At 36.5% G+C, this 19281-nt stretch overlaps 1 protein-coding gene across 2 annotated transcripts in view; it reads left to right on the top strand.

Annotated features, from left to right (window-relative positions):
- Positions 1–651: 651 nt before the first annotated feature.
- Atp6v1h (ATPase H+ transporting V1 subunit H) overlaps positions 652–19281 on the top strand; it is a 108430-nt gene continuing 89800 nt past the window's right edge. The window contains exons 1-7 of one of the 2 annotated variants that reach the window (XM_027932874.2): positions 652–903; positions 2241–2388; positions 6640–6742; positions 10675–10764; positions 12355–12468; positions 14034–14138; positions 17368–17421. In XM_027932874.2, coding sequence (XP_027788675.1) covers positions 2276–2388; positions 6640–6742; positions 10675–10764; positions 12355–12468; positions 14034–14138; positions 17368–17421 — 579 coding nt within the window. In that variant the 5' untranslated portion in view covers positions 652–903; positions 2241–2275. The remainder of the gene's footprint in view (positions 904–2240; positions 2389–6639; positions 6743–10674; positions 10765–12354; positions 12469–14033; positions 14139–17367; positions 17422–19281) is intronic. The other variant, XM_027932875.2, reaches the window with a different exon arrangement.

Raw genomic sequence — 19281 nt, forward strand, 5'->3', positions numbered from 1 at the left:
ATAGAAACGTACTGGTTATATTTATAATTCATTTCCAGTGCTTTTAGCCAAAACATGCTGTTAAATATATATGACCAGTGGTGCAGTTTAGTATCACTTCATCTTAAGACAAAGAGGGGTAGGCGCGGCCATACAAAAGGAAAACCTGGGCTCAAGAGAGCTGTCAAATAAAATATGGGAAGCTAAATTAAATTTGAATTTTAAATAAAAAATGAATAACTTTTTATTATAATTGCAATTATTATAGGAAACATATTATTTGCCAAATCTGCAACCCTAGGTGAAGATAACTTTTGTGATTCACTTTTCAGTTTCATATTTAAAATCGGAATAAGAATGCCTGCTTCATCGAACTCTTAAACCCCAAAGAAAATCAAACTATTTAAAAGGTATTATTAGATCATTCTTTGCAAAAAAAAGTTAAATTTTGGCCTTGCTCGCTATTTCCAGACCGGGGTTCTGAGCTGCCTCCGGGGGGCCGCTGGTTTGCGGGCGCGAGTTCGGATCAGGTTCGCTCGGTCTGTGTGGCTCCGGAGCAGACGCCGTGGTCCCAAGGTGTGAGACCCTCTTTAGCGCAATGCCCCTCCTCCGGTTGTTTTGGGCTCTCCCGGCTTCCGCCTTCCGCGGCGGTCACGTGCGTGTGTTCACGTGACCAGCGCTCCTGTCATTCTGCCGCAGCTTGGGCTTCCTTCTGCCTGTGGGTCCTCAACGCCTCCTTGGTGCCGGTACCGCTTCACTTTCCTGCTGCCGAGTCGCAGCCGCCGTTCAAGCCCCCTGGAACCGGCAGGAGACGCCAACTTGGCTCTGACTCGGCGCCCCAGACTGGCTGCGGCCTCAACGCCCCGGCCGCCGCACCCTCCCAGTCTCCTTTGGGTGCGTTGTGGGGTCCCCAGGATTCAAGAGGTAAGGCACCTGCCCCGGTGAGACTACCGCTGCGGTTTCCCCAGCTTCCCTGGTGCACGCTGGCCCCTTACCGCTCGGCCCCACCTGTCCTCCCGCCAGGGGTGGCCACATTGCTTTCCTTCCAGGCCTCGATCAGGTTTGCGAAACCGCAGAGCCTTCCCCTAAGGGGGAAGGGAGGAAGAGTGGGCCAGGGGAATGAAGGGGAATGGATAAAAAGGATCTTTTCTCCAGGATTGGGCCATGCCCCCAGCCTGCCGGAGGTGCCAGTGGTTCACGGACCGAGATAACAGTCTTGAGGCACCCGAGCCACCCCAGGAAAGGCCTGTGGGGCCGAGCCTGGATGGTTCCAGAGCTCCAGCCTAGCCTGGGCTGAGCCTGTTTTTACCGGGTCCGCGGCAGCCCCAACTGCACTGGCTTGTTTAGGCAGCAAATCCTCAATACAGAGGTTAAATTTCAAACTGACTAAGGTCTTTGGGAACTCAGAGTAAAATTTTGGGTGTGACTTTAGCATCTTTGTGGCCATGACCAAGAACTTATATTTTGCTAATGGGAACCTACGTTTTGTTTCGTGATAAAGTCAGGCATAAGCTGTTATCTGTTAAGTTTTAGGGATGAGAAGTACGTAAATGTTTATCATTGTAGGTTCTTGTTATAAAACAGGCTCAGGCTCTCATTGTTGGTTGTGTATAAATCACAATAGGTTTTTGATTCAAAAATTTCTCCCCAAATTGATTTTGGAAATATTATGAATTTTGGTTGCTAAAGGAAAGCACTGTCTTCTGAGAAATTACTTTCCCACTTTGTATATTTTAGTTTGAATGAATTTTAGGAAGGTCTTATAATTTTTAACGTGTTACTTTAAAATGATGCTTACTAAACATTAATATGTGGTTTATATTTTTTCTCTATCAAAAGACGAAAGTTGAACTCAACTGTATAAATTTAAAATAGTTTCCTCAGCATACACAAGGCCCTGGATTCAATCCTCAGCACCAAATATATATATAGGTATTTTTTTCTTCCCTAATTTGTATGCCTGTTCTTTTTAGTCATGATTTCTGATGTCAGTATTTTAAATGGTCACTTTAAACATTTCACTGTGATATTAGGACTAATAAATAAATAACCTTTCCTGGAAAAGAAAAAAACCTGTAGAGAACCCTTTTATGGGACAGTGGACAAGATTTGAAATATAACATTAGTGTTTTCAAATTGAGAATATTTAATATTTGAGTTGAATGCCTGGGGACATTAAAGTGATGGTGATGATGATAGTAGTGGTTATACACGAAAAATTAATATCTGGTATTGTTTTTTACCTTGCATCTAAATTGAAGGTCTGTTAAAAAGCATTCAAGATCGTAAAATTTAGATGACCAAAATGGATATTCGAGGTGCTGTGGATGCTGCTGTCCCAACCAACATTATTGCAGCCAAGGCTGCAGAAGTTCGAGCGAATAAAGTAAACTGGCAGTCCTATCTTCAGTAAGTACTGTGAATCATGGGTAATCATGTGCTTTTGCATCAGACTTTTTCATGGTCATGCTTCTATGAGAGAAATGCTGGAAAAATACTAGTAAATGTGGAAGAAACATTTCCTTAGAATAACTAGTTGTTTCAGGAAGACAGCATAGTATGGTGGAAACAGCTTGAGACTCTAGTGAGAAATAGAAATGTTACTAGTGCTTTTGATTTTCTATGTCTGGGAAGAATTTGAATGAGTGAGAAACATAGGAGGAATGTGGATGGAGGAAGGGGATGAGGACTTAAACATGCCACGTGAGCCTAGTATAACTTGGTGATCAGAGTCGGGGCAGATGGTTGCCAGATAGTTCTTACTAAGAAGAAGCATGAATATTCTGAGTTTCAAGAGCTGGGGGTGAATTTTGGTTCTCTGTTGGTTTGGTGTCTGGCAAATCACTTAACTACTCTTGGGTTTGGTATAGTAAATGTGAAATGGAATCAGTATCCCTCAGGTTTGTTGCCATATTTATAACGGAGTGAATAATTAAGGAAATTCATTTCCAATTTGCTTATGCATTTTAAAAGTTAATTGAAGCATCTGTAGCTTTATAATTAGCAATTTGTTTTGTGGTAGTATATAGTGTCCAAAAGTGATTATTTTATGTCTGTTAATTTAGTCACTCATTAAACATATATTGACCACATTTTGATACATTTTGTAGGCTTTGTAGCTGCAAAAAGGACATAGAATACTGTCTCTAAAGGAACTTACACTACATATGCAAGTCATTTTAATTTAGTGTGTTGACTATGATAATAGAAAAATGCCCAGGACCTATTTGGTACACAGAAAAAGGGCAGCTAATCATATCCTCAGGAATTTTTTCCTGAAGGGCATGGTCTCTGAACTGAGTTTTTAAGAATGAATGGTCTTTAGCCATGTGGCAAAAAGGGCAACCTTTTAAGTAGACCACACATCATGAGCAAAGGCAAGGAAGCAAAAAATGGCACATTGCGTGACAGTCATTCATGTTTTGGAAGCAGGCAGTGGGGAGAGCTGAGGCTGAGAGGCAGCCAGGTCCTGTTTTGAAGGACCCGAGTACATGGGTAAGTAACCTTGGAAGAGGTTTGGACTTAATCCTGTCAGTGCTTTTCAGGGTGATTTTAAGCTGTGGATCCCATGGTTGGCTTTGGGGTCTAATAAGGAATCTCAGCTTGTAAAACAGGTGAAAATTGTAGCTAAGTGGAGTTGGGAGCGTATTCCTCAGAGCCTTCTTCTTTAAGACCATTCACTATCCTCATTAGGATTCTAAGGAGCACAGTTTTAAAAATCATTGCTATAGCTATTGAAGTTCTTAGCTAGGAGTTAAATGATGAGATTTGTCCCTTGGTTGGATGGCTTTACCAATGGTGTAAAGGTGGGTTTGTGGGTAACAAACCTAAGGCCGGGAGAGGCAATAGCAGTAGTTAAGGTTGTTAGGACGGGTGGAATTGTATAGATTTGAGAAAATCTTGGTGATTGATTTGATGTGTGGGGTGAAAGTGGTCTAGGACGACTTCTAAATTCTCACTTTAAGGAGGTAGATTATTGTGGGACTACTGACTGAAGGACAGGAGGAGGAAGAGGGATTTAAAGATGTTCTTTGGTCACTGATAATTGTAGTTTTTAAAATTACTTGTGAAATTAGGATTCTGAGCTGTTTATAATACTTTTGTCCACAGTTCATTTAGACTAGAGGGAAAAGAATTTTCATGTTTATAAAGGCTGAATCTGTTTATAACCTAAATAGAATAATATTGTTGAACATAAAGTACTAGCAGGCTGATAGTGCTCTCTCTAGTATTGGTATTTGGAATGTTTTTAGTGACATAGAGATTTTAACTTGTTTTCTCTTTTGTTTTTCCTGTTCCATGGCCTCTGTACTACATACATTGCTTTTTCTGTTTCCTAGTTGTGGCTTTTATTCTGTTGTCCATTTCACAAATTTCTTTTATAAAACTCTTCTGTATGTCTGTATGTAAATGTTCACCAAATGTTAACTGTGCCTACTGCTGAGCCTGTTGATGTGAGGGTACTAGAGGGTGTGGACTATACTTTCTTTTTCTAAAGACCTTACAGATTGTTGGGGGCTGAATGTCACCTCTATAACTAATGAATTTTGTATCACATATGCTTGACATAACAAAACCTGTGGAAGAGTTTTTTATGTCAAAGGCCAATATGCTTTTGTCTCTCAAAAATTAACATGTTATGAAAATACAGTATTCAGAAATGTGTTTATATTTGATTAAGCTTTTTCTTAACTAAATAGTATAGAAATGAGTGGGCATGGCATGTTCTACTCAAGCTGGTCCAATAAAACTGAGGCTACAAAAATCATAACATACCACCCTCCCTCTTTAGTTTAAAGTCCAATGAGGAAACACATCTTTAAACAAATTAAATAATGAATTGTGGTAAGTGTGGAGAAATTTATTGCATGTGTGTGTATATACAAAACAAGGAAGGACTAGGAGACTTGAGGAAGTTTTTATAGAACACATGAAGGTACTCATAGGAGCTGATCAAGCTGAGGAGCTGGGGGTTGCAGTGAAGGAAGCTCCAGGCAGGGAGCTGAGGCTTGGAAGATTTTGCAGTGCTTACAGAGCTTTGGGTAGTTTGTTGTGACTCCCTCCAGACTCCTTCAGACCAGAGTCTTACAGAGACTAGCAAAGCTGCTGACATGTATTTTAAAAGAAGGGTCTGGATGTAAAGATTAGGATGGGGAGCTGGGCTTGGTGGTGCACACCTGTAATCCCAGTGGCTTGGAGGCTGAGGCAGGAGGATTGAAAGTTAAAACCAGCCTCAGTAACATAGTGAGACCTGTCTTAAAATAAAAAATAAAAAGGGCTGGGGACGTGGTTCAGGGGTTAAGCACCCCTATGTGCAATCCCAGGTGTATCTCTCTCTCTCTCTCTCACACACACACTCACACACACACACACACCCACCCACACACACACGATTAGGATCGGGGTGTTGTGGGCTGTGACATGTTTGAGTCCTTGATGAGTGGAGAAGTTGAGAGGTCAAGCCAGGTTTGCAACAGAAAGATAGATTGAGTGGTGGTGATGCTGAATCCGTGAAAATTGAGAAGGAAGATGGGGCTCTATTTCTCCTTGAAGGACATAGTTTGATTGAGCCATGGGGATAAATCTTGAAAAATAAAAAGCCAAGGATGAAGGGATGCCTCAGGAGCAGGGAAGAACCATGTAGATGAGATCAGAATGGAAAGGGGATTTTTCAGAGAGGAGAAGGATGACCTATTCTGAATATAGAGGGAAAAATGTGCTGAAGGAAATGATAGGAGACATTCAATGTGAAGTGGCTTTGGTTGTGATAAATTAGATAGTCAAGTAAATTGTTTGGCATGTGGACGAGACTTTGGCTGATGCTAAAAGGTGACTGGTTAGTGAGTGCATACTGTGGGCCAGTTGCTGTATTAAACATCTTATGTGAATTACTTAATTTAATCCTCAGTACAGCCCCTTGAAAGAAATGTGGCTGTTTTCCCCATTTTGTAGATAAATTAAATCACTTTCCACAGATGTCATGTCATTACTAAATAAGTGATAGAGCTAAATTTTGATATCTATTTGATGTCAGGGCCTCTATGTCAATTCTTGTGTTTTAGTATTGTCAAAAGACAAAACAAATTTAAAGATCTTAATTGGTGTTTCTTGTGATTGTAGAGTCAGGTAACACTTCACTCCATAAAACAGAGTAAGTGTTCTGATGGTCTGAACAAAAGAGGTTGGTTTTGTTAGACAAAGGCTGAAGAAAGAAGAAATATACGACAAAATATGAAATCGTCATATTAAGGTTACATTCTTTGTAAGGTGGGAACAGAGAACCAGAACAATAGAAAAATATCTAATTGGTTAATAATCAGGTAACTTTTTTGGTAAGGATTAAACAGGGTGAACTTCATTATCATACCTAGTAAAACTGGCCCATTTAGGGAATTTGGTGGTTATCTTTCCTGATTTCTTAAGGTCAAGTAACAGCTTAGTTTCAGTTTGGTGATGTGGGTCTTTAGTATGAGTGACTCTATTTTGATTTTTAGTCATTTTGTTGGGGCTTGGTGCAGGAGCCTAGACCAAAACAATGTCATGCTATAATGTTATTGAACAATATAAAGGAGAGAGGAGAAAAGCTGGAATTCCTCAATCATTTGCTTACAGTGGCTGTTCAACTCTTATTGAACAAAACAATTTATTCTTATTTTCTAGGGGGCAGATGATTTCTGCTGAAGATTGTGAATTTATTCAAAGATTTGAAATGAAAAGAAGTCCTGAAGAGAAGCAAGAAATGCTTCAAATGGAAGGCAGCCAGGTGATCTATATATACATTTTGCTATGACTTTTCCATGCCATTAAAAAATTTTAGAAAGAGGTGGAGTTATAGTTCAGTGGTAGAATGCATGCAGGCCCTGGATTCAATCCTTAGTACCCACCCCTCCAAAAAAAATCCTGTAAAAAAATCTGAATGACTGTGATATTGCATTGTAGTTTTATGTGCCATAATTTTTTTGGTGGTGCTGGGGATCTAAGTCAGAGTTTTGTGCTTACCAAGTATGTATTCTACCACTGAGTTACACCCCTAGCCCTGCACCATAATTTAATTAAAAATTCTTTTATTGGAAAACATTTAAGATATTTCTAGTTTTCTTGTTAATTATAGAAAAGTTATATTGAGCATGTTTATGCCTTCATCCTTTTCTGTTCTTGTGTACCTTCATAGAATATATTTCTAGAGGAGAAGTTACTATTTCAAAGTATATAAAGTTTTAAAATAAGCTTAACATTTTAAAGTTTTTTTTCTGCTTTACATTCTCACTAGTGAAGTTTGAATAATATAATTAAAAACATAATTAAATACAATAATAACATAATTAAAAACAATCTAATTTGTGGGTTAAAAGTGATATTACTTCAACTACATGGGATTACATTTTTTTCTCTTTGTTAAGTTTTTATTTTGAACTTTTGGGGGTTCTTTTTATTGTAATCTGTAAGATTTTGGTTCTTTTTTATTTTATACCTTTTTGGGGTGTTGGGGATTGAACTCAGGGCCCGCAAATGCAAGCATGACTAGCTCCTTATACAGTCTTTTAACATAGAAGATATATTAACATTTGCCATTTATAACAAGTGTTTTTTAACCTATTGTTTATCTTTGGAGTTTTTCATATATAATAATTTAAAATGTATATAGTTTGACATTTTGCCTTTTTTTTTTTAATACGGTGTTGGGGTTGGAATTCAGGGCTTTGCACATACTGGGAAAGCACTCTATATCCTTACACCTTTTATAAAAAGGCATATCTTGCTAAATTGCCTAGGCTGGCCTTGATCTTGTGATCTGCCTCAGTAGCAGGGATTATAGTTACATGCTACCACACCACAGTTTTACTTTCTTTTTTTTTTGATACTGGGGATTGAACTCAGGGGCACTTAACCACTGAGCCCCAGCCCCAGCCCCTTTTTATATTTTATTTAGAGACAGGGTCTCACTGAGTTGCTTAGTGCCTTGCTAAGTTCCTGAGCCTGGCTTTGAACTTGCGATTCTCCTGCCTCAGCCTCCTGAGCCACTGGGATTATAGGCTTGTGCTACCATGTCCAGCAGTTTTACCTTCTTTTGTTATACATGTTTGCTGTAGAAAAATAATGAAATATAATAATACAGTAAGAATAAAATAAGCATTATTATTCTACCTGATATTCCTGTTCAAGGTGGACCTGTGTTAACACTTCAGAATATCTCTAACCATTTTTTATGCATATATAACTTACTGATACAAATCTGAGGTTTAAGAAAATGGTGTGATACATGTACATGGTTTTGTTCTTTTCATTTAACTGTATATCTCCTCCCCTATACCTGTAGCAGTTATCCTGTGTCTTTTAAAAATAATTGTGTAGTTTTCCATTTAATGAATGAACCATATTCTAAACCAGTACCCCACATAATTTAGTTACTTCCATTTTTTCTCTTTATAAGAAGTCTTGAGGTAAACATTCTTACTTCCTCATAATGAATTCTAGAAATGTGATTGCTGATCAAACAATTTGGACATTTATGTGAGTTTTATATACATTATAAAGATGTCCTCTTGATAGGTTATACTGATTTGAGATGCCTGCCAGCAGTGTATAAACATGCTCAAGGCGTTTCAGCACCTGTTCTGGGTCTAACCATTCATTCTTATATTTTAGGCATTTTGATTTTTGTCTGAAAATAGTATCTTATTATAATAATGTCACTCATTTATAAATTTTTTAGTCTTTTATTTCTTCATAATAACTGCTTCTAGGGCTGGGGTTGTGACTCAGAGGTAGAGTGCTCGCCTAGCACATGTAAGGCCCTGGGTTCAATTCTCAGCACCACATAAAAATAAATAAAATAAAGCTATTGTGTCCGACTACAACTAAAAAATATTTTTAAAAAATAATAACTGCTTCTCTATATTCTTTACTTACTTTTCTTTAGGAATGTTTATACCTATCTTACTGATTTGTCAATTCCTTCATGCATTCAACATACCAGCTGTATGCCATATTTTCAAAGCTGATTTTTTGAATTTTAAACTTGGTTGATGGGTCCCTTTGCCATATTGAGGCTTCAATTATGCAAGCAAATCTATTCCCTCCTTTCCTTTGTGATGTCTTCTGTTGTCATCCTATGCAAAGCTTCCTCACTCCAAGCACATATGTATTGAAAGGAACATTCATTCAGTGTTTATTTAACACTCATGTTAAGTCCCTATCATGCACTAAGACTGGGAAAATGGTGTTAATAAGATAAGACTTTTTAGTTAAGTAAATTGGTTCTTTCTTAATTGGTGTCTCTGGTGTGATCCTTTTTCTGGATTGTTACCAGAAAATAAACGTCTGATTTTATTAAAAAAAAAAAAAAAAGCAATATATTGAAAAACAAAAGTAATGACAGAAGTGTCACAGGCAATTTCTATTTTTTTTTATTTAAAGAGGTGAAAGTGTTTCCATTTTAATGTATTGACTAAAAATTGCCGGTTGTTTTGAATGTAATATTAACTTTCTAAAGGATTTAAAGATAACTATAGGCACATCTTGTAATCTTTACAATTCCCTTGTTCAGAATGGTAAAAGGACTGTCTTTCCAAGGAAGATATGACTCTTAGATACAGGATAAATTCTGGAATGAATATAATTTTGATAAGTTTACAGCATAGGATTTATTGCATGCTATTTGTTTCACTGGGGATTTATTGAATGCATGAATACAGAGTGAAACATTTCAATTTGTACGTCTTTTGGGGTACAGAAAGTTTTGAAGTATAAAGACAAACATATTTCTGAATGTGTTGCATTCACAAAGTCTGGGGATGATTTAAAGGACTTTATGAAATAACTTGGTGCCCTATTTGATTTATACATTGAGTTTAGATCCTAGACCCCAAATAAGATACAGTCTTACTGCTGATCAGATTTTCTGATATAGGACCCTGGGTGGTTGAAGGAGTCTGTGCACTAGTTGATGTGATTCTCACAGTGATCTTGGGAAAATTGGTAGATGATCTGTTGTTGGCTTCAATTTTTATTGAATTCTGGAGAGATTGTTATGTAGTTAATATGTTGTAGAATGGAGACGGATCAAGGGCTTCTGATTACAATCTGAAGTACTCTTGTTCTAGTTTTCTACTTCTCAGCACAAAAAGTAAAGATTGAAAAGAATGAAATACTCAAATCTATGTACCATTTTTAATTGTCTATATAACTGTGCTTTCTTGAATCAAGAATTGACTGTGGCTGTAGGTATGTCTACTTAATAATAGTAAACATTTTGAGGTTTACCAGTAGAAAAGATAAAGAAATCTGCTAGGTACAGTGGTGCATACCTGTAATCCTAGCTACTTGGGAGGCAGAGGCAAGAGGATTACAAGTTTGAGGACAGCCTGGGCATCTTAGACTCTCTCAAAATAAAATAAAAAGGACTGGGGATGTAGCTCAGTGGAAGAGTATTTGTATAGCATGTGTGAGGTCTAGGGTTCAGTTCCTAGTACCACAAAAACAAAACAACAACACATAACTGATGCAAGTCATAGTAAGGTTCTCCCATACTTCAATAATATTTATAAAAGGTATACATTTTCTATAATTCTGTTAGCTAATAGTATTTGTATTCTATTTTTGAAAGAGAAATGTTTTACTGAAGTAAACATTTTAATTGTAAAATGATATTTGCAAGTGAAAACAATAATTAACATTAATTTCATTTTTCCGTAGTGTGCTAAAACTTTCATAAATCTGATGACTCATATCTCCAAAGAACAGACAGTGCAGTACATACTAACTATGGTTGATGATATGTTGCAGGTAGGTATATTCATTTCTTAATACCTTTGGTGACTTCATCTTTTTGTTTACAGAAATAACATTTTTGTAAGGTTTCACTTAACTCATTGGTAGTGCTAAAGATGGAAGTATTCACACGTAAGCTATTTTTTGTTTTTCAGAATATCAAGTAACCCATATATAGCTTTTGTTGAGCTACCTCAGAGTTTTGCATTGAATACCAACAAAATTTGGTGAATCATATGAGGCTTTGTGGATACTTTGTGTACTAAAACTGACATGGCTTTCCTTTTTTTTTTCTGATAAAGGGCATATAATTTTTATTTAAGTTTGTTGCCATTTTTACTGAGTTGCTTTAAATTTTCAAATAAGGGAGTAATGATATCTTTATGGAAATTTTGTATGCAAGAACAAGGGGTGTCATTCAATTTATTTAAATACCTGTTTGTTTAGGAGTGTTGTAGTGTTTTTCACATAGAGGATTTTGTACATTTCTTACCTTAAGCCTAAGTATTTTGTCTCCCTTATTGCTGTTATAAACATCATTTCTATTCTGTTCTATTATTGAACTGATTTGTTTATGCAGACAAAGCAATAGCTTTGTAAATCAATATTATAGTCTCTGTATATCAATATTATATTTGAGTTCTTAAGTCAATTGTTTTATTTTCTATGTCTGCATAGCAACAGCAATTGCCCAGTGCACCAGACTAGAAGGACTTTATCCTTATTTTCTTTAAGGTTTGTAGCCTGGTTCCTCTACCAATGAAGTATAATGGCTTACCTGAATTTTGAATCCTTTTTCAAAGTCATTATCATAACTATTTTAAACTAATGAGTAATTGCTTAAGAATATAGTAGTCTTTTCCTCAAGTAGGTTGCTGTTAGCACAGATGGATATTAAACCAGTGTATTTAAAAATAATTAAAAAATGATGTTATTATTTATGTGGTTATTTTAGAAAATATTGCTGCTTATCAACTGTATTCACTTAATGAACCAGAAAGTGGATTTTAGCCAGTGATATGCAGAAAAGTTTAGGAGATATTTGCATAATTTGAACCAACTCCTATATCTGCCTGCCTGAGTGATATGCTGGTTTTACTGTGTTTATTATCCTGAGTTTTCTATCAAGATGTGCTAGAAGTAACTTTGAACATTTGAGATTTATGTAGTTCTGTTTCCCTTACCTGTTTGTTAATAGTTGATGAATTTCCTGCTTATCCTTCATCTAGGCTTTTATGACCCCTCCTAATTTCCTTTGTATGGTGGCCATGATGTTGACACTTTGGTGTCCAAAGATGTGTCAAGACATGTTGGGAGCAGCAGGTTAGAGGGTATAGGCTGAGAAGAAATGTAATGTATAGTTCCACCTTGTGATTTAAAATAATCATAATCATTAAAGGTGATTTTATTTGTAAAGTATCTGTCCCTACCACCATCTCTACCCACTGCCCCATAATAATAATGAGAGAGATACTCATATACCTAGAGGGGGGAAAGAACATATACCTAAAGGGATATAAAATAAAAGGTTGAGAACTAGTCACAATTTTTGCATTCATCAGTGAAATTCATTTGGATTAGTGGTACAATTTTTTTTTGTTTTAGGAAAATCACCAGCGCGTCAGCATTTTCTTTGAGTATGCGAAACGTAGCAAGAGTACTGCCTGGCCGTACTTTCTGCCAATGTTGAATCGTCAGGATCCCTTTACTGTTCATATGGTAAATTCTGAATTGATCATATTGTTTTTAAAATAATAGTATATATGTGATATAACAAAGGAATTTATTTTTAAGAAACATATTTTCACTTTTTTAAAAGTATTGACATAAAATCATGGTCACATTCTGATTTAGATAAGAAACATTTATGACCTGGTAACTTGCCAGTTCTCAGAAGAGTAACTACTGTGACATTAGCTTTTCTTAATAGTGTGCTTAGTAAAAAGCAGACATTAGTGAGTTGGAAGGATATAGAGTTGCTCTGACACAAAGTTTTGTAGATTACTGGGTAATAATGAGTTCACTAGTATCAGTCTGTGGTGACTTTACATGTGCAAACAGCTCAAATTTTCTATAGTAGGATTAACTACAGTGTACCATGTAGAACTTGAATTTTTCTTTGAAGCAGCTACTGTGTTTAATTTTATTTTAATTAAGTAATTGCCTGTTTTTTAATATCTTAAGCACTCTTATTTTAGTCTTAGCTTGAAGGGCTGTTTTTAGAAGATCTAACATTGAAGAATCTTTCAATGAGAGTGGAGAAGGGATGAGAGGAGGGAGAGAATAAATGCTTGCATAAACAAGCTTTATCTATGTCCAGTGGAGGGCCTGGGGCAGGAGTGGAGTGGGGTGGGGAAGAAGGAAGAGGATCTTGGAGGCTCTTCCTTGTTTCAGTAGGTAGCTTTAAATTATTCAAATCAGAGGCTATTGTCTGAAACATTTTTGTGCATGTATGTTGCCTCTCTCTCTCCCTCTTCCTCCATGTGTTTCTGTATTTATTTATGTGTTAGTGCATTTATATATTGTATGTATAATAAAACATTTATAAAATGGGAACTTAAAAAGGAAGACTAATGGTATAAACTGCATTTTAAAGAATAACTTTTTAAAAAACAATAACATGCTTCCTTCTTCTAAATTTTGGAGTCCTATTTTCACTGTCTATTTGCCTGACTGAAATATCTTTTTAGTGTTATAATAAAATTGACAAATATATTAAAGAGCAAATGTACAGCCATGATAAGTTATACTACTTGTGGCCAACCTTTTAACTTTCTAGGGTCAGATTGTTGTTGATTTGCCATGTGTTGGTGGAGATTATGCTAGGAGTAGAAATGTCAGATCTCTTGTTTCTTTGTCTTTTACTTATATGCATAAGTAGTGCATATGCTGTTGATACTGGGCATTGAACCAAGAACCCTCAGTTATTCTAGGAAAGTGCTCTACCACTGAGCTACATTCTAACCTTTTTACTTTGACATGGTCTCTCTAAGTTGCTCAGGCTGGCTTCAAACTTGTGATCCTCTTGTCTCAGCCTCCTGAGCAGCTGGAAATGAGATTCTTAAAACATCTCATTTTGGTTCACTTTAGTGGATATATCTAAAAATACATTTTGAATGTTTGTATTTCAAAATAAATTTAAAAATGTGAATTATAAACTATTTTTCAGGAATCAAGTGCTATAAAAATCATATATCAAAGTGATTAGAAGTTGAGTTTCAAGGCAAATGATGTGATGTTTTCAATCAGGATGGTATTCAAATGTATTCCTTTTTTGTTTTCAGGCAGCAAGAATTATTGCCAAGTTAGCAGCTTGGGGAAAAGAACTGATGGAAGGCAGTGACTTAAATTACTATTTCAATTGGATAAAAACTCAGCTGAGTTCACAGGTAACAGAAATTTCTTTTAGTATCTTTAAAAGGAACATAATATCCATGTTCTCTTAAACTATTTATAGTAAATATGTTGAATTACAAAAAAATTTTATTGAAAGTAATGCCATTTTGAACTTTATAAAGTAAAACTTAATAAGTAAGCCAAATTACTCTTGGGTATGGTAGCATGTTTAATTTTTCTTTCTTTGGCTTCAATTCAAACCTTTCTGTCTGTTCTGCCACTTGCATTTTCCCGCTCTTGCTTTTCAGTGGTCAGGGAGTGTCTTCCTTCTAGGTGGCTGCCAAGATTATACAGCTTGGAGAACTGAGAGGACCTGCACAACTCCAAAGAGCATGCTCACGTAAGGCCTCTGGTAAAGGAGAAGTAGTGCAGCTGGAGGGAATATGCAGGCGAGCTCCAAGTCCCGGGGACTTCCAGGCTGCTTTCACATCTGCCTCAGGAATTTAAGCCATCAAGATTTGTGCAAGAATTCTTGTTTTTTGGGAGAGCTCTCCAAAAGTTTCTACTGAGGTCTTTCAGATCCTTTTGGTCACAACCAGGTCAAGCCGTCTAACCGGTTGCACCATTAAACAAACTGGTCTGTGTGCCACCACGGGTGTTATGAACCGCAGACAACATTTATAGAATGTTAGTTAGCCCGCTTATCCTTGTCTTGGCCAAAAGTCTGTACTGGGCTTCCAGATGTCCTGGGTAAGCCTGGAGCTGCCCAGTCCAGCTGTGAGATGGCTGTGTCTCACCTTGTTTTCATGATACCACAGTATGATTGTGGGATTGAATAGTAAGGCTCAAAGTGAGACATGAAGCTGCTTGTTGGGTATCTAGGTTGCTTCCAGGCATTTCTAGAGCTACTTCTTCATGAAGGAAGATGATTTGCTAGTGAAACAGCTGGAAAAATGACAGATTTTCTGAGGAAATTGGCAAATTTTCTGTATTTATCCAAATAAATGGTTCCTTAGAAATGGGTAAAATAGAACATTTATGATGATTTTTCTGAGTAATTTTTTTTAGGTTTCTAGTGACTAAGTGTTAGGTGACAAGGGGGAGGTTTGGTGGGAATGATGCTTAGAAAAGGAGAGAAATAACATTGGGTGTCAGGGGGAGTGTTCTGGGGAAGAAAATGTAGTGGGGTAGGTGACATGGAAGAATGAGACTAGGAGAAGTAATATTGGTAATTGTTATATTGTCATCCTTAGGTTACCAAAAAGGATCTATTTGAAATAAATTTTTGGAAAGTTGTAATATAGGTCTCAAGTGACCTTATTATTTCCACAGATTTTAATTTGAGGCTTCAGAAAGGAAGACACCATGACACTTTGCTGAGCTTTACTTTTTGCCTTATTGCTTGCCTCTTTTCGTCTAGTTGCCTTTAATGTTTGGATAGAATGTCTGAGATGAAACTGAATCTTTTTAATCACCAAAATAATTTTAAGTCTTTGTGGGCTTATTGTGTAAAATATTTTTTAAAATTTATTTTTTAGTTTTAGGTGGACACAATATCTTTATTTTTATGTGGTGCTGAGGTTTGAACTCAGTGCCTCATGTGTGCCAGGCAAACACTCGACCACTGAGCCACAATCCCAGACCATTGTAAAATATTTTTATAAGAACTACCAATTTGAAGATTTTACTGAGTTGGTGAGGTATTTAACAAACAGTATTTAAAACATGAAAAAAATATGTTTGTGAAAATGAAAATTTAAATTTCTAAATATATATCGTTTGGAATCAGAATGCTTATTAGTTAAATGGGAAAAACTGATCCCTTTTTCTATTATGAAATTATCTCTCCTTTTAAATAAACCTCATTTCTGCTTAAACGTTAGCTTTCTTTTAAGGCTGTATTGTTGCTGAATTCATAAAATGAATATTGGCAGGGCAGAGAGTTTGCTTCTATAATCTTGCACTCACTCTTTGGGCAGTTTCACCTTAGACTTTTTCTCATAGAAATATCACTTAAACTGCCTCACAGACAATTATCTTTCCTCAATTAACCAACATCAGAATTAACCGTTACTTGATTGTAACCATGTCCCAACAATTGCGGGAAAGTTTTTCTCTCATCATTTGTGGAAGTAAATATTTCAGTGCCTAGAATGGTTTTCATTAGAATTGAGCTTCTTGATATTTCAAGATCTTTTCTGTGTCTATCCATTGCTGTCTTTTTATTCCAGTCTTTGGCTTTCGGTGTGGTTTAGCATTTCGGCTTTGCAAGTCATCCTGCGACAGGGTGCCTCTTCAGGGTACCTGCTTAGTCTGGCTTTGTGTCTCATAGTCTGCGCACTGCTTCAGCTTGCTCTAGGCTCACTCTCTCTTGCTGTGAGCAGAATGTTCTTCAACAGCCTTTTATCGGTATTAAATTGTAGACTTCTTATTCAAAGGAAGTAATGTAGGATTATTTATGATTTCATTTACTACTTTACCTTGCTCAAATGTCATAGAACAGTGCTATATATGAAAAGTCTCTCTTTCTTTCCCTCAAGTGTTTTTTCCTCCCCCCATAAAAAGGACTATAATTTTCTTGATTTTAGAGGAAATAAACTTTCAAAAGCTCAAGTTAGTTACAGGTTTGGATATTTTGTTCTTTGACTTTATACTGGCATTTTTTTTTTTTTGGGTAGTTGGTAGTTCAACTACTTGGTAGTTATTGAATAAAAATAAACATTTCCTTTGAGCAATTCATTGTTACTTTTCTTCTTGCATTTCAGCCTTTGACTCTCTACCTTACATTTTCTTTGGTCATGTCTATATAATATTTGAGGTGTTGATTGTCATAATTTATTAGCATTCCTATATATGACCTAATCTTCAGTCTCATGTAGTATCTTCTATTGTCAGGCACCTATTTTGAAAAGCTTTGCCACAGAATATAATGTAGATAGTTCAGTGAGAAGCAGTCTTCATCTTGGAAAAAAATTCAGTAAATAAATCTTGAAATGGAAATTTTCATTATATTATATTATATATTATATTATAAATTTTCACATATAAAATTTAGCATCAGATTAGCATCAGATTATTTTTCCATTTTTAGTAATCTATCAATTAAGATATTTTCTGGAAGAGTATAATGATACTTAGAATATTTTACATCATCCTCATGTTTTTTTATAATGTAGGATTAGGGAAAAATAATTATTAAATTCACTGAGGTCCCTTTTATAAGCTATTATCAGGTTAAAAATTAAAACAAAACTAAGTAATAAGTAATTTATTTCGTAATAGAAACTTCGTGGTAGCGGTGTTGCTGTTGAAACAGGAACAGTCTCTTCAAGTGATGTAAGTACATTCCTCCTTAATTCACTGGCCTCCTCACACTCTAAAAAGAAATTATTTTGAGTCACAGATATTTAAAGTTTCAAGGGGTTTACTAGTTGCCCAAATGTAAATCTATGAATTTGATGTGTTGTCCACCCCCACTTAGTTCGGTTGTATTGCAGAGTGGTGTTATTTAGCTTTTTCTTGCTGTAACCAAAATATCTAATATGAACAACTTAAAGGAGGAAAGATTTATTTTGGCTCATGGGTTCAGAGTTTCAGTCCATGGTCAGCTGGTTCCATAGCTTTGGGCCTGAGATGAGGCAGAACATTATGGCGCAATGGTGTTGTGGAGGAAGGCTTCTCAGCTCACGGCAGTAAAAGAAGTAGAGGAGAAGAAGGAGATGGAGGGAAGAAGGGAAGGGGATAGGGAGAGAGGGAGGAAGGATGAGAATATAATCCCCAGTGACCTACTTCCTCTAACCATGCCCCACCTACCTATAGTTTTCACCACCTTCTAGTAGTCCATTTAAATTATTAATCCATCAAATGGGGACCAAGCTTTAAAACATGAGACTTTCAGGGGACATTTCAGATCCAAACCATAACAAAAACAATATATTACATGTGATCTGTGGTGATCAATTTTTCTATGGTCAAGAAACTTGTCTTTCTTTTTTTTTTTAAAAATATTTTTTAGTGTTCACAGACCTTTATTTTATTCATTTATTTATATGTGGTGCTGAGAATTGAACCCAGTACCTCACACATGTGAGGCAAGCACTCTACCCCTGAGCCACCATCCCTGCCCCAAGAAACTTGTCCTTTCTGTTCTCTTTTTTCAGTCCATTTAGACCTGAATTCAACAAGCATCTCAATTCAGGTGTAAAACTGGAGTAAATAATCATAAAGTTACTCTCTTCACAGTTGTCTGACAAAGCTAACTAATATCTGTCTAACCAGTGGGTGAATAGTGTATTGAACAGTTAACAGGGATTCAGTTCACTGATGGCCCTAAAATGTGCTGTTGCACTGTGCTGCTTAGGACTTTTTGTGGACTACATGGTGTTCAAACCTGGACCCCCTCACCCTCCCTTTCAATCAATCTCTCCCCACCTTTTTGTAGAGCCAAAAAGTTAATGGTTGAAACTAATCATGGTTCCCCAATTTCCTTTCTTGGATAAACCATTTGAGAATGGTTTAACTTTGCTTGTACTCTGATAGGTCAGGGATTGGAAATAAGTTTACACAGTAAGGATGGGTATGACTTGAATGAGCTGAGAGAAAGATTGGTGGGGGGAAGAGAAATGAAGGTGAGCTTTTAATTAGCTTCATTTGCTGGAAATGTTTCTTGAAAGCACCTTTAGAGAGTAGATATACTTGAAAGCATCATTAGAGAGTAGTGTCTACAAGCTGTAGATAGTAGAACTAAATTAAGCTCTTTATAGGCCAGTTAATATCCATTTTGATTATTAGAGCTTCCATGATCTAAATGGAACATACCATTATGTATGTTCTAAGACTAGACAGCAGAATCCATTGTCAAAGTTAGGATCCTGGCTTTCCTGGTTGGCATGGGTTGAAGGACTTGACAAATAGTATGTTAGACCAGAAAAGGGAATCTGAAGTGGAATCAGAACACAGTGTAGAACTAGCTGAGCCTTTTTGGGACGAGGGTGGGGAGAGGAAATCTATTTACTGAGCACTTACTCTCTGCCTGCCACTGTTTTACTCACTTTACATTTACATTGCCTGAGTAATCAAACTCTTTCTTTGATGAAGGTTGTAATATTAGCCATGTTTTATGATAAGCAGGGAGGCCAAGCAGAAAAACACCAGTTTGCCCAGGTCATACAGCCAATGAGTAGCAGAAACTCCAGT

This window comes from Marmota flaviventris, chromosome 15 (genome assembly GCF_047511675.1).
Source record: "Marmota flaviventris isolate mMarFla1 chromosome 15, mMarFla1.hap1, whole genome shotgun sequence".
Taxonomy (NCBI): Eukaryota; Metazoa; Chordata; class Mammalia; order Rodentia; family Sciuridae; genus Marmota; species Marmota flaviventris.